Raw genomic sequence first — 18,132 nt, 5'->3', positions numbered from 1 at the left:
TGTAAAGAGAGAGAGGCCAGATATGCATGGTAAGGAAGGTACCATGCATATCTGGCCTCTCTCTCTTTACACACACGAATATACTGTACATGTTTGGGAGATATGAGTTAAAGTGACATTAACCTCAGCAGTTAAAACCTAAAAATGCATTCACGTACCTTAACTATTAACAAAAATGCATTTTATTTGTGTATCACTCGGCTGTAGATCCTCAAATCATCTCTGAATTGGTGCTGACACTGTCCTTCCTTCTGGAGGGGGGCTACTTTTGTTCCCTGTGTGTGTGTTGTAAAGTAGTCACCACTCCAAGCTCACTCCTGTAATGGACTACAATCTCATGTTTAGTTTACTAATTTGTGTTGTGATTGCAGTCCATCATGGGAGTGAGCTTGGAGCGCTGACTACTTTACAACACACACACAGGGAACAAAAGTAGCCCCCCTCCAGAAGGAAGGACAGTGTCAGCACCAATTCAGAGATGATTTGAGGATCTACAGCTGAGTGATACACAAATAAGGTCCGGTATTGTTACTAGTCCAGGTACTTGAATGCATTTTTAGATTGAACTCTTGAGTTTAGTGTCACTTTAACAATAGTTAACAGCCATTCAGTGCTTGAAAGCTACAGCTGCCAACTAATGGCTTAGTGATGAATTCAAGGCCAATGCTAGTGAAGTGCCCTGCACTGATGTACAGCCTGGTGTAAGTAGTTAGGGCCCCCCAGCTTCAATGCTCATTGATTTCTCTTTCGTTTCATGTAGTAAAGTCGTATAGGCCGTTTTCATTTTTATGTACATGACAAGCCAGAATTAAAGAATTACATAAAGTTTCTTCGGAGGCAGCAGGAAATATAACATCATTAGAAGTTGCAGAGCTTGACGTGTTTTATTTCATTTCCTGGCTGACTGAACTTGGAGAGAAGGCAGCAAACCATTACTTACACACTTGCTCCTTTCATTGGCGGCCAGGCTTGTAGAAGTAAAACTAAGTGCTGGAACTCTTGGCGGGAGTGACTGATGTCCAGCAGCTCAACAAAGAGGCGATATCTTTTCTCTTCATTTTCAATGTCAGACACTTCCACCTGGAGGTTAAGGAAAAAAACACAGCTTAGTCCTTCAATTTATTTCACACAACAAAAGCAAAATGCATGACAGATCCTCTGCACGGTGCAATGGCCATGGTGGTTAGTCAATGTCTACAATGTGCATAGCACTTGCTCGGCAAAAATACTTTATCTACCAGAAATACAAGCACCACATCTTTTTACCTGCTTTCTCTAAAACCTAGCTCCATTTGCAGGGTTGTCTTGTAATATGAAGGGACCTATAGCTAAAGTCACTATAGTGGGTCACTGCTGCCTTTAGAACACCTTAGGAAGGTATCTAGCATTTTAGGTTTTTGAAGGGAATACTATAGCTGGGTTAGGAATAAACCAGATGGGACTATCCAGATTACACTAAGGGCCATTAAAAAAATTTAGGGCTGGTAATGATTAAAATTTTAGTGTTCGATTAATCAAAAATTTTTATCCCTTCCCCAAGTGACTCCGTCGGCTAACGAAGGGAAGGGGGAGGAGTCCGGTGACGTCACCGGACTCCTCCCCCTTCCCTTCGTTAGCCGACGGAGCCACTTAGGGAAGGGGGGAGAAGTCCGGTGACGTCGATATCCGTGACGTCACCGGATCTCTGACGGAACTCCCGGAAGCCAGCGGAGAGGTGGGTACCGATCAAAAGAATTAATGATTAATCGAAGAATTAATCGTTAATTTCCATAGCCCTAAAAAAATTAACATTTTAGTTCTGCTTTAAGGAAAACACTATTTAAAGAAAAAGGCAACATCAGAGAGTCTCCTTAATGGAGCTGAACTCCAAGTGGTAGAAAACCACTATTTATTCCTGTTATGTATTTCTTCAATTTTTTTTAAAATAGCAGTGCTATCTTTACATTAGCTTGCTGTAATCCCCTACCAAGGATAAGATTGGGAAAGGCAGTATCAGCTATGTGAACCAGTCAGGCCCTAATGTATTGCAGAGTGATGTCGTTCTAATACTGGGAGATTGTTGACGGGATGAGAAAACAAAGGAGGACTTTATAAATATGTTTATGCTCCTTCATTGACCAATCAACAGTATGGGAGCAAATGGTTAAATAAGCTGCATTAAAGGAGAAGTATTGGGAGAGTAAAATGTACTCTTCCCAATACTTAGAGCTGGTGTATGACACTGCAGCTGTCACATGCCGGGTCTATAGATCGAGAACTAAGCGATCACAAACTGCTGATCGCTCCACTCACGTTCTTCTCCTTGCACAGAGCAGGGACTGTCAATCACCACTCCCTCCAGGGATTCCCCCCACTCCGTCCTGTTTCTCCAGGGCTTATTGGAGGGACAGATAGGGGAGAGGGTGGGCACAGATGGCTCTGGCTCTAGAGAGGCAGAGCTAGTTGTCAATTAGGCAGTGGGGTAAAGCCCTACAATATTGTCGGGATCTTTCCGGGCTGCAGTATGGCTCCATGCTGTCAGCAAATAGCGCTAGATGCTGACTTTGTATCATAGGAATACAGTAGTAAATGTACTCCTTTGACTCAAAAGTGGACTAAAGCCAAAAAAAAGAGGTTTGGCTTTAGTTATTTTTTAATTTTAATGCAAAAAAAGAAAGGTAACCAAAAGAACTATGCTGTCTGCCAGAAATGTCTGGACCACGAGAGCGGCTGAAGAGAATCACAAATATTTGGGTCAGTAACACAATTACACAATTATATATTTAAACCTTAGATTTATCAGCTTTAGGCCCCTTTCACATGAGCGGTCCGATCGGGTCTGGCTGTCAGTTTTTCAGCCAGACCCAATCGGATGCTCTATGCAAGACCATAGGTAGCCCTGTTTACACCCGGTTAGACCTGGCTAGGTTCGGAAAAACACATGGATCAGAGCTCTATTGCTACGGAAAGGATTGTGCCGGACCAGGGGTAAACTGAAATAAATGGACACAGGTCCGCTTACATCTAATTCCCCATAGACACACATAGGGTCCGGCACTTTCAGATTTTTCCTCCATCGCAAGACGGAGGAAAAACAGCATACGGACACGGATGTCACATCGGTGATGATCAGGAGAGGATCTGTTGACAGTTCCTTTCCTGACACGCTCATCTGAAAGGGGCCTTAAAGAAACCTGTTGTGAGAGAAATAAATAGGCCGCTACATATATCCTCCTCCGGAGTCACTTTTTTTGAAAATACTTATTTGTCAAAACACAATTGGCATTTTTTTTCCCAGTTCCAAGCTACAATCATAATAACAATTCCACTTATAGGTGATTTTTGCAAATCTTCATTTGAACTAGATTTTCTACATATTAATTAGACCAAACTGAAAGAAAACCATTCATTTCCAAGCCTACAGTTATTCATTTGGCATTGACCCAACCCCTCAACAAGCATGCCTGAACTCATGCATTTGAAAGACTTCCTCTATTCATTCCGAATCGCTAAGCATGAAACTAAAGCTGGCTGTACACTGGTTGAATTTCTCCTGAAGGAGCCAGTCCAAAATCAAGCTGCAGTCACGTTCCAGGTATTCTGACAGCGGCACACCTGCCACTGTCACCATACGATAGACCAGTAGGGAGGATTCCCCCATCCATGCTGTTAGCAATGTATGGCCACTTTACAGAAAGGGTGATCATTAAACACAGTATGGAAACAGTTAATGGAGAATGTTCAATTATTTTTAGATGAACGTGTTAATGATTGCAAAAACTTTGTTTCTAGTAGATTTCAGGCTGGGCTTGGTGAAGACTTAGTTCGCCTGAGTTTGCCCAAGCCTGATCAAATGCCGGGAATGCAGCTCCGTGCAACTGATTGGGTCAGGAGAAGGGGGGTGGTGGTCAGAGTTTTGAGCAGGCTTGGGCAAGCTCAGAAGAAATGGATTCACACCAATGCAGCCTCATTACTAGTTTCTATATCTACATACCAGTTTCTATATCTGGTTTTAATTATACAATATATGTACATTGGGGTACTTATTAGATATTTAATATTTACCCACCCAGAGCCCCTTCATCAGGAATGGAAATCCAAATGCTTGGTAAGCTGCTTGTTGAATGGTGTTGAAGCTAACACATTGTTTATCTCTTCCTTATGCAACATGTTTTTGCTTCGTGATTGGCTTCAAAGACCCGAGCACTGCATCCTTTAAGGAGGGCACATGCTCCCCCTTGCCCAGAAGCACTGGGTAATTATCAAGGGCTCCAATATAGCAGTGGGGGAGGGGTGGGGGAGTGTGTTAAAGATGAATATCAGTGGGCAAAGTGACATAAACCCTGTAAAGTTCCTCGAAATTATATGTAATGATAGTAATTACACAGGCATTTAAATATTTGTTTCCCACATGCAGGCCAAGCTGTCCAGCAAAAGTTACAGCTACAGGGTTTGGGACAAACTATTATACCTACAGCGGTGCTTACAAAGATGATCTTTTTTTTCATATGGTATAAAACTTCCCTACAAATGAAAAAAAAAGTTCTACTGTTTGATTTAATTGTGGAGCAATCAATGTTGTCACCCTGTTGAAGGAAGTGTATCATCAACAGCTCTACTGTCAGGATCAATAGGTAATAACACTATGTTACAGGGGAGACTAGGAAAAACAAAAATGGCTATGTTGATGCTATTGGTAGGGCACATCATATACATGCTCTTTTTTAAAGTGATTGAACCTAATTGCAACAAATTCTTCATTGCAATCGCCTTCACTTGCTGTATGAGCTGCTCTTAAATCATTGAAAATGCTTCAAGCCTTTTCTTGCACTAAAGAAAGACTGATAGGCATATTATGTTGATTTTGGTCTTCTATCCAAATCGTCAAAAGCCTTTCTATCTCGATAATTAAACCACTGCGTTGCTTGGCAATAATCGTAGCATTTATTGGGGGAAGTCTTTTAACATGCTCCATTATTCTACTTTTATCTTTTAAAATTGTTTCGATTGTTGACCGACTGTAACCAAATGATCTGCCAATGGATGATGGAGTTTCAACCCTCTCTGATCTTTTTATTATTTTTACTTTATCTTCCATGGTAATGGTTTTTCTTTTCTTTGCTGTATCACCAGCACGTGTATCAGATTTGTTTTTCGGCATTGTTACAGGCAAACAAGTAGACAAATAAAAGTGTTCAGTACGCTGTACAGTACATACAGGGTTATGACAGGGGTAACGACAGTCAGAGCCAACTTCCTATTCAGTACCAGACCCAGAAGAAGAGGCAGGGCACTCACTAACAACTTCCCGCAAGAGGTACAGTACTCTACGTACACTACGATCCAGCCCCACTACTTGTCTGCGATCGTCCGCAGGAGCAAAGTTACTAGTGAATCGCTGCACGGTGGAACGCTGCGCGGTACAGCAGCTGCAGTCTTGCACCTCGTTTCGTAAGTACGGGTTGTCCGTAAGTTGGGCGTTCGTAAGTCGGGGACTGCCTGTATGTCATTTTTAATTTTTCCATAGCAATGGTTCAAATATAGCTGAGAACACTAAGGGCAGAACATAATTTACAGTGAGAACAGTATATACAAGGTGAGCTTGTGCTTTAAAAGTAAATATTCATAGCACAGTTTAATATGGAAACCTTCCAGCAGCCATAATGTCCCTGGGTCTATTGCTACACGCAATGCATCGCTGAGATGTTGTTAAATTGCCTTATATTACCTCCTAAACATCATTATAGATATCCATTCCCCTGCATACATTCTTCTGATAAGGCAGTTTCTCACTATAACATTATAAAATGCTTGATTTCACATTTGAATTCCCCCGCAGTAGGTCATAGATTGGAGGCTGAAATAGACGTATTTACGTACCGCCATTATATCCCCAAGCAGCGACATTATTTTACCGGTTATGAGGAGGGAGAGGGACCGAAATGTAGATCTGATCTTTATTTCCTCAAAATGACTTTGTTAAACTTCATTTTCTCCGCAACAGCATTTTTCAGACACTAAAATAAAATCTCCCTTTTTTAATCCAAAAAAAATCTCCTTTTTTTGCTGAAAGGAGGGACTGAATGCTTCATTGAGTGAGGGTGACTTTATCCATCACCGAGGCAGAGTTTTCAGCAGCAGCTTGACTGCTTATCAGCAACAGATACACTGTAGTTGACACAAAGCGCTAAGTATTGCAGCCTCACCGGAGGACATCAAGTTAACTTTGCATGCAGGTGACTCACTTACTTAATTCTTGTTAACAAACCTTTTAATAAAGTCTAGCGGGAATAGTATTGTTATAACTGATACTTTGACCTACTTTTCATCCGATATGATAGTAGCTATTAAGGAAATTATCAGCTTTGACATTCTCACAAACTATGCGGCTGTGCTACATGCCTCCCCTGCCTCAAACTGACTGATAGCACCCATCATGCAAGGGCAAGACAGGGAAAATGAGCTTGTTTCTACCTGCATTTTGGACCTACTTAGCTGTAACATGTTGCAAAGAATCAGGTCTCATAAAAAAAGCAAAAAACTGTTCTTCCAGACATCAACATCCCCCCATCCAGGTTTCACTGCAGTGTCTTTATTGCTGCTTCTTTAGCAGGTGAATTTGTTTTTCAGTGGGATCAGTGGAAAGAATGCTCCTTACATTGGTAAACAATGGGAAGAATGCTCTTTATATTGGTGGTCTTTGGGAAGAATGCCCCTTACAGCGATGGTCAGTAGGAAGAATGCCCCTTACTTTGGTGGTCAATGGGAAGAATGCCCTTACATTGGTGGTCAGTTAGAAGAATGCCCTTATTTTGGTGGTCATTGGGAGGAATGCCTCTTACATTGATGGTCATTGGGAAGAATGCCCCTTACATTGATGTCAGTAGGAAGAATGCCCCTTACACTGGTAATCAATGGGGAAAATGCCTCTTACATTGATGGTCAGTAGGAAGAATGCCCCTTACATTGATGGTCAGTAGGAAGAATGCCCCTTACATTGATGGTCAGTAGGAAGAATGCCCCTTACACTGGTAATCAATGGGAAGAATGCCCCTTACATTGATGGTCAGTAGGAAGAATGCCCCTTACACTGGTAATCAATGGGAAGAATGCCCCTTACATTGATGGTCAGTAGGTAGAATGCCTCTTATATTGGTAGTCAATGGGAAGAATGCCTCTTATATTGGTAGTCAATGGGAAGAATGACCCTTACATTGGTGGTCAGTTAGAAGAATGCCGTTACTTTGGTGGTCATTGGGAAGAATGCCCCTTAGATTGGTGGCCAGTGGGAAGAATGACTGTTGCTGGTTAGTGGGAAGTATGCTATACGCAGAGACAGCTAAATTATTATTGGCCTCATGCTGCTGGTTCTGTTAAGTAACAATGACTCTGGATCTATGGCACCATCAGTTCAAAGGTCAACCTACTAGTCAAAGAACCCCTAGCAACCTCTGGAGGAACCAGATTGTAACATCAGTGGCCAATTTTCAGTCTTATGGTTGAATGAGGCTCTGACAGAGGCAATACCAAATACATCCTTATTTACTGTATACGGATGAGGAGAGTGGTGCTAACGTGATCACGTCAGCACTGCTCTCTGCACTGGTAAGGACCACACAGCCTCATCAGGTGAAGACTTCAGAAAAAGAAAGTATAAAAGCCAGAAATAAAGTGTGGGCTTTGTGGGAGCTCTCAACTACCAATGATAACAGTAGAGCTTTTCTTTTTTTTCAGCAACATGCAAATTATTAGTTGTTGTTTTTGTGCTTGTGCCCTTCCCTTTAGTAAATGAGGCTGACACACATGCAGAACAAGAGAAGGGGAAGCTCCTATTGCTTTCCGTGCATGGATCCCCTGCTGGTCAAAGCAGTATGGAAGCGATTCCACTGTTGTGACATAAATGGACACCAGTTACCAAACTTATGTCCGATTATCCCCAATTCATTACAGTCAGGTCTGCCAATATGGAATTCTGTTCAGTTTTGTTCTCCTGACCTGGACAGAGTCAGGTGTAATCGGATGTAATTGGACACTCATCCATTTAGATCCAGCTTCCCATAGACTAACACTGGGCTTCCGATCAGATTCAACCTGATTGGAACACTTGAATGAAAGGGGCCTTATTGGAATTTAACTATTTCCTGACTCAGGTATGATGTCCTGAGGGGGAGTGTTTACATCCAAAAACAAAAGTTCACATTTCTATAATTGTACCTCGCAGTTACTGGCATAAGGGCAAAAGAAGTGTGTTCTTGCCAAGAAAAAAGTTGCAGCATTACGAATGATTATATATCGGTGAGGCCGTTTTAGTTTCACTTCTTATTTAAGGCAATTTCAAATGCACAGACTGTAAAGACTGGAAATTTCAAGAGAGCACTGTAGAGACAGTGAACAGCCTTTGATTATTCAGAAAATGTGTCACATATACATAAAATAATAGTGTACAAGGTAGAGATAAAAATTAAGCTCATAAACTTTCAGCTGTCCTAGTACACAAACATCTGCGTAAAGCAGTAAACACTATATTACAACAGCTACAAGGATAGCATGGCAAAAGACCATAAATGAACCTACCTAAAGTTAGTCATGCAGTAAAATAACCTCCGCGGTAGAGGTAAAATATAAAACAAAACGGGGACAGCTACAAAGAACTTATTACAAATTGAGTAGACGCCACATGCTCAAAGTCCAAGACTGCACTGTATTAATAGACTGTAGAAAGGACCCCTACAGGAAATATGTTCATACCTCAAAATACATGTTCCTAACCTTGAAAAGAAAAAAAAAGAAAAGAGATGACAAATGTCCATGTATCAATGGGGCCATGTAAGGCTAAAAAATACATTCAACTGTAGGCTGATGTAAATAGGGAGTACACATGAACCTTGGAAGAAATACATTTAAAATAAATACATTGTACTATAAGGCATTTTTTTTTTTACCTTAATGCATTCTCTGCATTAAAGTAAAAAATGCCTAGTACTTTTCTAAACACCCCCCCCCCCCCCCCACACACACACACACACACACACACTCACACACTTACCTGTGACCGATTGTAACCTCTGCCCCAACCAGGAAGATACTCAACATTCCACAAACTTCCTGGTTGTGGGGAAGGGTACTGAGGGCAGAGGAGTCATAGTCTCCTACTGCCGTCAGTCAAACTGTGACTGCAAGAGTGGGGGCATGGCTGGCCCCTAATTTAAAACACATGCACCAGAAAGAAACACTTGCCCTGAATGTTTGGTGCCCCAGACTTTTAGCCCAGGAAAAAAGGACAAAAATAGCGGCGGTTAAAGTCCCTGCTGCAAAAAAGAGCTGCTTTAATTTTCCTTAGGCTTCCAGGCTTGGCCCTGGAAGCCTAGGGAAAATGAAAGCAGCTCTTTCATAAGCTTCATCATAAGCCCCGAGTCCCCAAATCCACCAAGTATGGAGACAAGTTGTCCTTACAATGCTTCCTCGCCTCCCATAATTTCCTTGATAAAGGTGTCTAGGGAACTAACAAATATCCCCAGTAAAAGAAAATCTTCTTGCACCGAAGCTCTGCAGGCTAACATGTAAGTCAAATGGTCCTCCGCATATGCAACGAAAGGAGGCCCATTATAGATATTTGGTGAATCATATCCACTAGCTTGTTGACACAATAGTGCAGGGCCACGGGCAGGAGCTCCAGTTGTTGGGCTCAAAAATTATACATTGTATGTAAGGTGTTAGGGACAAGCCCCAGGCAGTGGTCTTCGCTCATCAGGCGGGCATATTCACTAAGGTGTCTTCAGGAACTTGGTTCCACCAGATGGGTGTACTTCAGCCCTAGACTTGAACCCTGTTGCTAACTCAACATGTTGCATCACATGCCTAAGTGAGGACCAAATGCATGTCTTGACAAAAAGTAAGGTGGGTTTGGTTCTCTCAAAACAGAGAGATTTTATTTTTGTTTTCTTAAGGCAAGCAGAAAAAAAACTGAGGCATGCTGGGAGCAGGAGGGGTTATACTGGGTTGCCCTTACAGCTTTGCTCTATCAGTGTCCAGTCTCCTGAAGGTGGCAGTATACCTCAATGCCCCAAGTTACAATCTTGTGTCCTGTAATGTTCAACTAAGAAAACGGTCTAATAGTGGAATTAGTCCCCTGCACACAAATGAAATCAAGCCTAAAATGTCTTCAATGGACTACATTAGTGTGAAGTCCCTCCCACTCCTACTATGTCCTGCCTCTATAATCTCCTGTGCAAGAGCTGTGCTGCCACTGAAAAAAAAAAAATAGGTATGCCAGTTAATGAGCACATGTCAAGAACAGCCAAAACTGAGGGAGGGGCGAAGTACCTACAACAGCACAACAACCAGCATGATCCGGCTAGCAAATGAGGTGGGAGTACATCTCCATGCAATCCTTGCCAGCCTGCTCGAATTCTACAATAACCAGTGAGCCACAGGCAGCCTACATTCTCTATAGTTTACACAGCTAAATATGTTTCAGCAGCTGTTAAATCACATTATTACTGTTTAACATTCAGCATGGCAAACACAGGTGTCTCTGTTACTGTGTTCTTGCTTGAATTATTTATAACAACTAGGTAGACTAATTTAGCTGAAAGTAGTTTGTATCGTTTGAAGTAATATTTAAAAAAAAAAAAAAAAGCTTATGCAGCCATTTATATTTTTTATCACAGAAAGTATGTATCTTGTTCTGCCCATGGCAATACAAGGGCAAAGCACTATAATTTTCTGCCGCTGTGTCCAGCCACCGCAATGCTTGTCATTTGCAAATAAATTGGTAATGAAAAGGATATTTCCATTTTGTTCATTTACTATGTTGAGGAATTTTCAGCAGAGCTATTCCAGTCTGACTGTAGTGTAGTGCACAGTAATCTACGGCGATGCAGGCAGGATCCCATTGTCCTCCATCATCTGTTCGTGCCAGTGGAGTACAGAGGAAATCTGCACTGCTTATCTCAGGGGAACAATAGTTAATTATAATAACTATTATTATTAAAACTGCACAGTGCATTGCTTCACACTGCAGCCAAAAGGGCACCCATATATGTGACAATGCTACCCAAATACGCTTGGAGCTTTTAAAGGAAACTGCAGGTATTCAAAAGAGCCAAAACAGCAGTAGATATTTCCTTTCAGACAGACTATTCTTTAATGGAAAATCCAGAACCTATAAGGTGAGGGAGTCACTGTTCTCACTTATCCATTTGTGTGTATACTTTGTCCATGTAAGCTTCACCTTGAGCTATCGAGCTTAGTAAACAACAGGCTTTTTACAACATAGGGGCCAAGCAGTCCCTATATAAAGCTTGAAAATGAGCTGAAAGCACCATCCACTGTTTGCATTTGTAAATACAAGATACTTTATGCAACAATTCAGATTTATCTAAATACAACAATTTTTTTTAGATCTGATCATAATAAAGACAAAATATATACAAAACCACTGCACATTCGCTTTCAGCAACATTAGCAGATACAAGCTAAATTAGCTTGTTCAGTGTCTGATATCCATCTGTTCATTTAAAAAGGTTGCCTAGAAAAGAGTTAAACTCCCACTAACTCACAGAGGGAAGCGGTCCGCTGATTAATAATCATGAGCCAATTATCTTTGTATTAGGAGCCATGAGCTGCATGAGACCTGAGATTATCTGAAATTAGCCATGCTGAGATGCGGGATACTGTGCTCATGTGCCTTTATGATGAACGGGGCAACTTCCGGGTAAGCAAGCTCTTGGTTTAATGATTGCTATGCTACATCTTCTGCCAATGTTAGCTGAAGCTCTTTAGACTAGCATTTAAAAGCCAAGCCATTAGATGATATGGGCCATGTCAGATGTGTAATTGTAACGTGTGGGCAGAATCACTGAGATTAGGCTTCCGTTATCACTAGTGGGAGTTCCTATGCTGCTACCTAAAATTCAGCTGAAGCGCAATTGCTAGTGAGGAAGCAGTGATGAGACATTTTGCTGATTTGGGCAGCATAGGGGACAACTTCACAGGATAATGTGAGTTGATTTGTAGAAATTCTGTTGACTAAAATAGACTTAAAGTGACATTAAAGTCAATTTTTTTTTTTTAATGTCAGCACTTACCTTAAATGAAGTCTCTTAATCCGATCTTCTTCTTTTCTGTCCTTTTCATCTGTCCTTCCAGCGCTGCGGCGGGTCTCCGATCCAGCGCTGACTCCTCTGAGCTTGCTGGCACTTCCTGTCCCACAGTGTCTGCCTGTGGGTGCACGCGCCCATAGACTTATCTTGTGTCTCTCCTCGCGACCTGGCCGAAAATGTGAACTGTGCATGCACCCGCCGCAAGATGCTTTGCAGCCGCCCGAGGATCTTCACGTTGTCGGACAGGAACGCGCAGGGAAGACACAGGTGAGTATTAACCTCTGTTAAAGTGTTTTTTATTTTAATTTTTTTACACTTTTTGCATAGATCTACTGTTTGCTAGCAGTAGATCTATGCAAAAAAATGGAGGCTTTATTATCCTTTAAAGCCCAGCTCTAGACAAAACATTTTGTTTTGGACAGAGCAGGAAGAGTTAAAGCTGAACTAAGGATTTGAATTATTTTGCATACTTACATTGGTCCAGGTTGGCCCAATGTAAGTATGCCTATGCCATGCCTGATTGGGTTCCATAAAAGCACTGTAGTAGCTGAGACTATTATATGCTGGTCACAATTTTCTGGGTGGTATGGTATGGTGCTCTGCTGAGCAGCTTCCCCTCTGCTCCAAAAACACAGGGCATCACTCTCTCTGCATGGTGGTCATTTAGAGAATGCCAAGCATTTTCTACAAACAATACAAGGTGGTCTCTGATTGGATGTCACAGTCTGCCTCTTATCCTCGCACCATGCAGGACCCAGAAAATCACTGTCAGCACTGTAGTGGTTCCAGTTAAAGCTGGACCAATGTAAGTATGTAAAATAATTAATACCTGGTGTCCACCTATAAAGCCCCTATGATGGTCTTGTTACCTACAGTCAGGAGAGGAAGTGATGGGGCATCTACAAAAATGCATTTTTAGTATAGAATGGAAGTAGTAGTTATTATGTTATAGCATTTATATAGTACCAACAGTTTGTGCAGCACTTTACATAATAAGGAAGACATTACAAACACAATACAATTCAAGACAAGATGGTAAGGAGGGCCCTGCCCGAGGGCTTACAATCTTAGAGGAATGGGCAAGTGATACAAGAGGAGGTAGCTGTGTGGGGATGAATTGTTTGAGAAAAAGATAGTTCAGTGGTTAGTTTGAGGTGGGATAGGCTTCCCTGAAGGGATGAGTCTTTAGGGATCGCCTAAAGGCAGTCAGAGTGGGAAATAGACAGACAGGTTGGGGTAAAGAGTTCCAGAGGATGGGAGAGACTCTAGAGAAGTCCTGGAGACGAGCATGGGAGGAGTTGATGAGGGAGTTAGAGAGCAGGAGTTCTTTGGAAGAGTGGAGGGGACGGTTAGGGTGATACTTTGAGACCAGGTTGGAGATATATCCGGGGGCAGAGTTGCGGATGGCTTTGTAAGTGGTTGTTAATATTTTGAATTATATCCTTTGGGTGACTGGAAGCCAGTGCAGGGATTGGCAGAGAGGGGTTAAAGACACTGAGTTATTGGAGGTATAGTTCAAAAACTGTACCCCCTATTTCCTGTCCTGGTGTCACAGTGACAGGAGGGGAAATTTCCCAAATGCGGTCATAAGCAAAATAAAATCCTGATAAAATTTGTAACTGTTATTCACTCTATTCAAACTAGTTAGACTTTATTGCTGGCCAAAGTAAGCAAAATATTTCTGGTCATGTCAACCACTTTCATCCTGTTTTCCTCACAAGAACAAAAATTAGTTTACAACTTGGTGTCTGCAATTTACCCTAAGTTCTCCTTAGGGTAACGGGAGGACACAAACTAGCGTCCTCCCGTCACCCTAACCTCAGTATACGGCGAGCTACAGCTCGCCGTATACTGAGATGCCGCTGCTGAAGCGGTTCCTGACAATGTCTGGATCCGCCCAGCTGCGTGAGTGACAGCTGTCTCTGCTTATATAGACGCAGAGCCAGCTGTACCCGCCCCCTCCCCCGTCCGTTCCGCCAGTCAGCGCTGGAGGACCGGTGCGGGAAGGGGGGAATCCAGCCCCTCCCCTGTCACGGCAGAGAGCTGTGACAGGATCGAGAGGTGAGTGAACACCGTTATGTGTTCGCTCACTTCCCGATCTACTGAGCCGACCTGTGACAGTCTCATCGTCACAGGTCGGCTAGAACTATGAGGTGAGTGAAAAGCACTCACTTCATAGTTCTCCTTTAACATTTTTAGGCTCAGCTCCATGAGCCGGAAGAACATTAATCTATTTTGCATGCTTCTAGGCCTGGGCCCGCACTGCCATTTACTGGTTTTACAGCAATGATCAAGAGCCAATCGGTGCGTTTCTTGATCAGGTGATCACCATGAAAAGCTAATAATGTTGATCACTGGAAGTTTGTTTATATTCAAATGTCTGCAGCTTCTCAAATGCTCCAGGTGGTTTCAGTCCACTAGGTCTTTGTAAAATCTGTGTTATTTAAGCTGGAATATTTGTTTGTATATTGCCATACTTTTAACAAAATAAAATAATGGAGGCCTTTATCTTGGATGTGTTATTCGTTTTGGAAGAAATATATAGTGCTGCAGTTGTGAGGGATCGTACATTTTGAGTGGGCGTATTAGATGGAACAATGTAAGGCAAGCTTACACTGACTTACTTAAAGGAGAACTATGAGGTGAGTGCTTTTCACTCACCTCATAGTTCTAGCCGACCTGTGACAATGAGACTGTCACAGGTCGGCTCAGTAGATCGGGAAGTGAGCGAACACATAACGGTGTTCACTGACCTCTCGATCCTGTCACGGCTCTCTGCCGTGACAGGGGGAGGGGCTGGATTCCCCTCTCCCCGCTCCGATCTGCCAGCGCTGACTGGCGGAACGGATGGGGGAGGGGGCGGGTGTAGCTGGCTCTGCCTCTAGATACGTCATCTACGTCGGGATCCGCTCCGGCTGCGGCGTCTCAGTATACCGCGAGCTGTAGCTCGCGGTATACTGAGCTTACGGTAACGGAAGGACGCTAGTTTGTGTCCTCCCATTACCCTAAGGAGAACTATGGGGAAAAACACTGACCCCATAGTTCTCCTTTAAATTCTTTCTGCTGGCAGGAGCCAACAATGTAACAGTGGTCACGTGATCAGGAGCCCATCCTACTAGGTCTGATCATAAACAGTGGCTGAGAACTGGCTGTGACAGTGAGGTCATAGTGCTGGGGGCACTGATTGAGTGCATTCCCAGCACAGAACATCCCTACTGGCTGCACACAGAGCCTGCCCACAATCTGGAGTGTCGTAGAGAAGAGGAGAGTGCCGGCTGCCGGGGCAGCAAGAGGTAAAGTAAGTAAATCCAGTATTTAACCCTTGCAGTGGAGTGGGGTTGGGAACTGCAAAGGTAGTTTTGAATTTCCCCTTCAAGGCAAGCACCATCAACCACCAAGATCATTTCATTGTTAAAACCCCCATCAAAAAAACTGTTGGCCATTTTTCTTATCACAAGCTAGTTGAAAAATTATAAATGCTCTGTGCTTTAGGCCTGTATACAATTTTCCAATCAAGCCTACAGAGTCATAGAAGATGATACCAAAATGTCATGAGACTGCTCTATAGAATGTCTACATCCTACCGCTTATATTTCTGGATTTACTTCATATGAGGTCAAGAAGTGCCAAGACAATGCCAGAGGTGGATTGAAAATGCAAACAGTAGGTGCTGTGTTTTGGTGCTGCCCACCTCTTTCTGCTATCCCAGGCACTTCAATGCCTCACAATAAACATTGCCCTGCTGAGATGGTCTGGTTGTTCAGATAAGTGATGTCAAAGACACTCAAAGGACTCACTTGTTATCTATGGTAGCACTTCCCATCTCAGGACAGCTGGCTTCATCTGAAGCCTCAGGCTATACACAGACCTCAGCTTTATGGATCTTCTATGCAATGTAATGATCTCAGTGTTGTAAATCACTGAACAGCCCACCTATTTCCTGAGCAGGTGTTTAAAGGTTTTTCTAGGGAATAATACTTTACTAAAGGGGGCCTCCAGTACAATTCTGAAGAAGTTTCTTCTTTGAATGAAGCGCTACCCTAACAAATTACACATTTATTCCCTTTCTTTCTAATTTTTATAGCTTGTATATGCTGAAAGTATGGCTTATGTTCTTGATTCAGGCTTATTCACCTATGAGGTATGGATGAGTTTCCACAAGAAGGAACATAACACGTTTTCACAAAACCTTTTTTTTCAGGGCAACTTTACCTTTGTGTCAAAATGCGTGACTGTGCTCCTCGTCAAATGGTTACATGCAATAACAGAGCTCACATCCAGCCTTTTTATGTTTGGCATAGCCCCGACCTGCTTGCTAGAGGGACACGTGCAAGCTATTAGAAGCACCTGCCTCCATAAGTGAATAAACAGCACCTGGCCAATTTTAGTGAGACAATTTAGGGTCCAAAAATAAAACTGGCCAATACTTATGAATTACCTTTCCTAGCTCACTGCATCAAAGCTACATTTAGATTCTCTTTATGTGGCAATTGTTTTCAGCATTAGAGACGTATGAGCGGGATGGCAAGATCATGCTGTTCTAGATCTGCATCGCAGGTATAAGTGTAAATGCTAAGGAAAATCAGAGAAGTATGACTGGAATGGCAAGAATATGCTGTTATAGTATTACCTACAATAGGTTTGTAAATCTGTATCATAGGGTCCCAGTTCATTCACACCGGAGCAGCTGTGCATGGCAACCAATCAGCTTCTCTCTTTCATTTTCAAATGTTAACTGAACAAACTGAAGAGAGAAGCTGATTGGTTGCAACTGCTCCAGATTTTGTCTGCTCCAGTTTGGATACATTCCCTCCAGTATTTTTAGTTAGAGATAAAGAGTGACTCCATGGCCAGTGGACAGAGCCAGGAACATGTGCATGGAGACATCACTTCATGCAGAACCATGAAAGGCACTACTGTGATTTAGCCCAATGTCCATCCATAATGAAAATAGCAATTTCTGGTAGACCGAGCCATTAACATTGACTGCAGAAGGCACATAATCACACAGCAACACCAAGACTAAATATAAGCATGAATATTTTGTTTCCCAATTTTATGTTTTGTGGCCGCAAATGATGAGGTGGGAAAACAATCGCCAGAGATCAATACATTATTTATTCTGGCCTAAATATTGTCTTAAACCTGAAACATATAATTACTGTTTACCCATTCCTGAGTAAATGGCTGCCGCGAAGAGAAATTGATAAATAATTCCTCATTTTGCTGGTTTCCTGTGTAAATAAGATAGGGCTGAGGGATTTATACACCGTGCATGACAACACCTGAATAATGAAACCTTTTCACACATTTTCAGGGTTTGGTGTGCGAGCCATGCAATTAATACACAATGCTGCAAAACAGAAATAAATATGGTGGCCACGTCCTGTATATCAGTCTAAAGTATATAGAAGAAGAAAGGAGCCGTAGACCTGATTAGTCAAATATTTACCATGTTATGTAATTTCTAAAGTACTTTTCAATCTTTTAAAATCTGCAGCTTTCATTAAAATGTGGTGGAGCGCCAGAGCCAGGTCCCAGCTGCAACCGCTGCAACCCTGGTAGTTCTCATGAGAATGCCAAGTATCGGCACTGGTATCTGAAAAGTATCGGTGCATCTCTAATTAAATGATATTTGGTGATCTTGCCAAGGTCGTTGTTCAGGCACTTCTTGGTTTGGGGACGCTCTAACCCTGTCTCCCCGTTGCTTCTCTGTGCTGTCACCATGTCACATGTGCTGTCAGCGGAAACTATAAGATCCCATTCACACCTAGGCATACCAAGAACATACGTCACATTCGCACGCATTTGTGCAATTTTTTTCCTGCATTTTACACGCGTCCCCATAATTTTCAATGGGTGGCGAACGCGTAACAAACATGGCAAGTAGCTAATGTAGCAGATTCTGCTATATGCATCTCACATGTGTCACATATCTGTTTCTTTCCACACATCTGCATGTGTTTTCTCAGTCGCGTTTGGGGTGCCATTAACTAGTAATGGCACCACAAGCCCATTGTACGTTTTTGACTTGTTCCATAAATGCACG

General features: G+C 42.4%; 1 protein-coding gene across 1 annotated transcript in view; it reads right to left on the bottom strand.

Moving 5' to 3' along the window:
- Positions 1-18,132, bottom strand: part of NBAS (neuroblastoma amplified sequence) — a 578,163-nt gene that overhangs the window by 64,103 nt on the left and 495,928 nt on the right. Inside the window, exon 51 of the mRNA XM_018558184.1 lies at positions 941-1,080. Within this exon, the coding sequence (XP_018413686.1) occupies positions 941-1,080 (140 nt within the window). The remainder of the gene's footprint in view (positions 1-940; positions 1,081-18,132) is intronic.

The sequence above is a fragment of the Nanorana parkeri genome, unplaced genomic scaffold (assembly GCF_000935625.1).
Source record: "Nanorana parkeri isolate BGI_ZX_2015 unplaced genomic scaffold, ASM93562v1 scaffold324, whole genome shotgun sequence".
Lineage (NCBI taxonomy): Eukaryota > Metazoa > Chordata > Amphibia > Anura > Dicroglossidae > Nanorana > Nanorana parkeri.
Note: the sequence above shows the minus strand (reverse complement) of the source record. Positions and strands in the feature narration are given on the sequence as shown.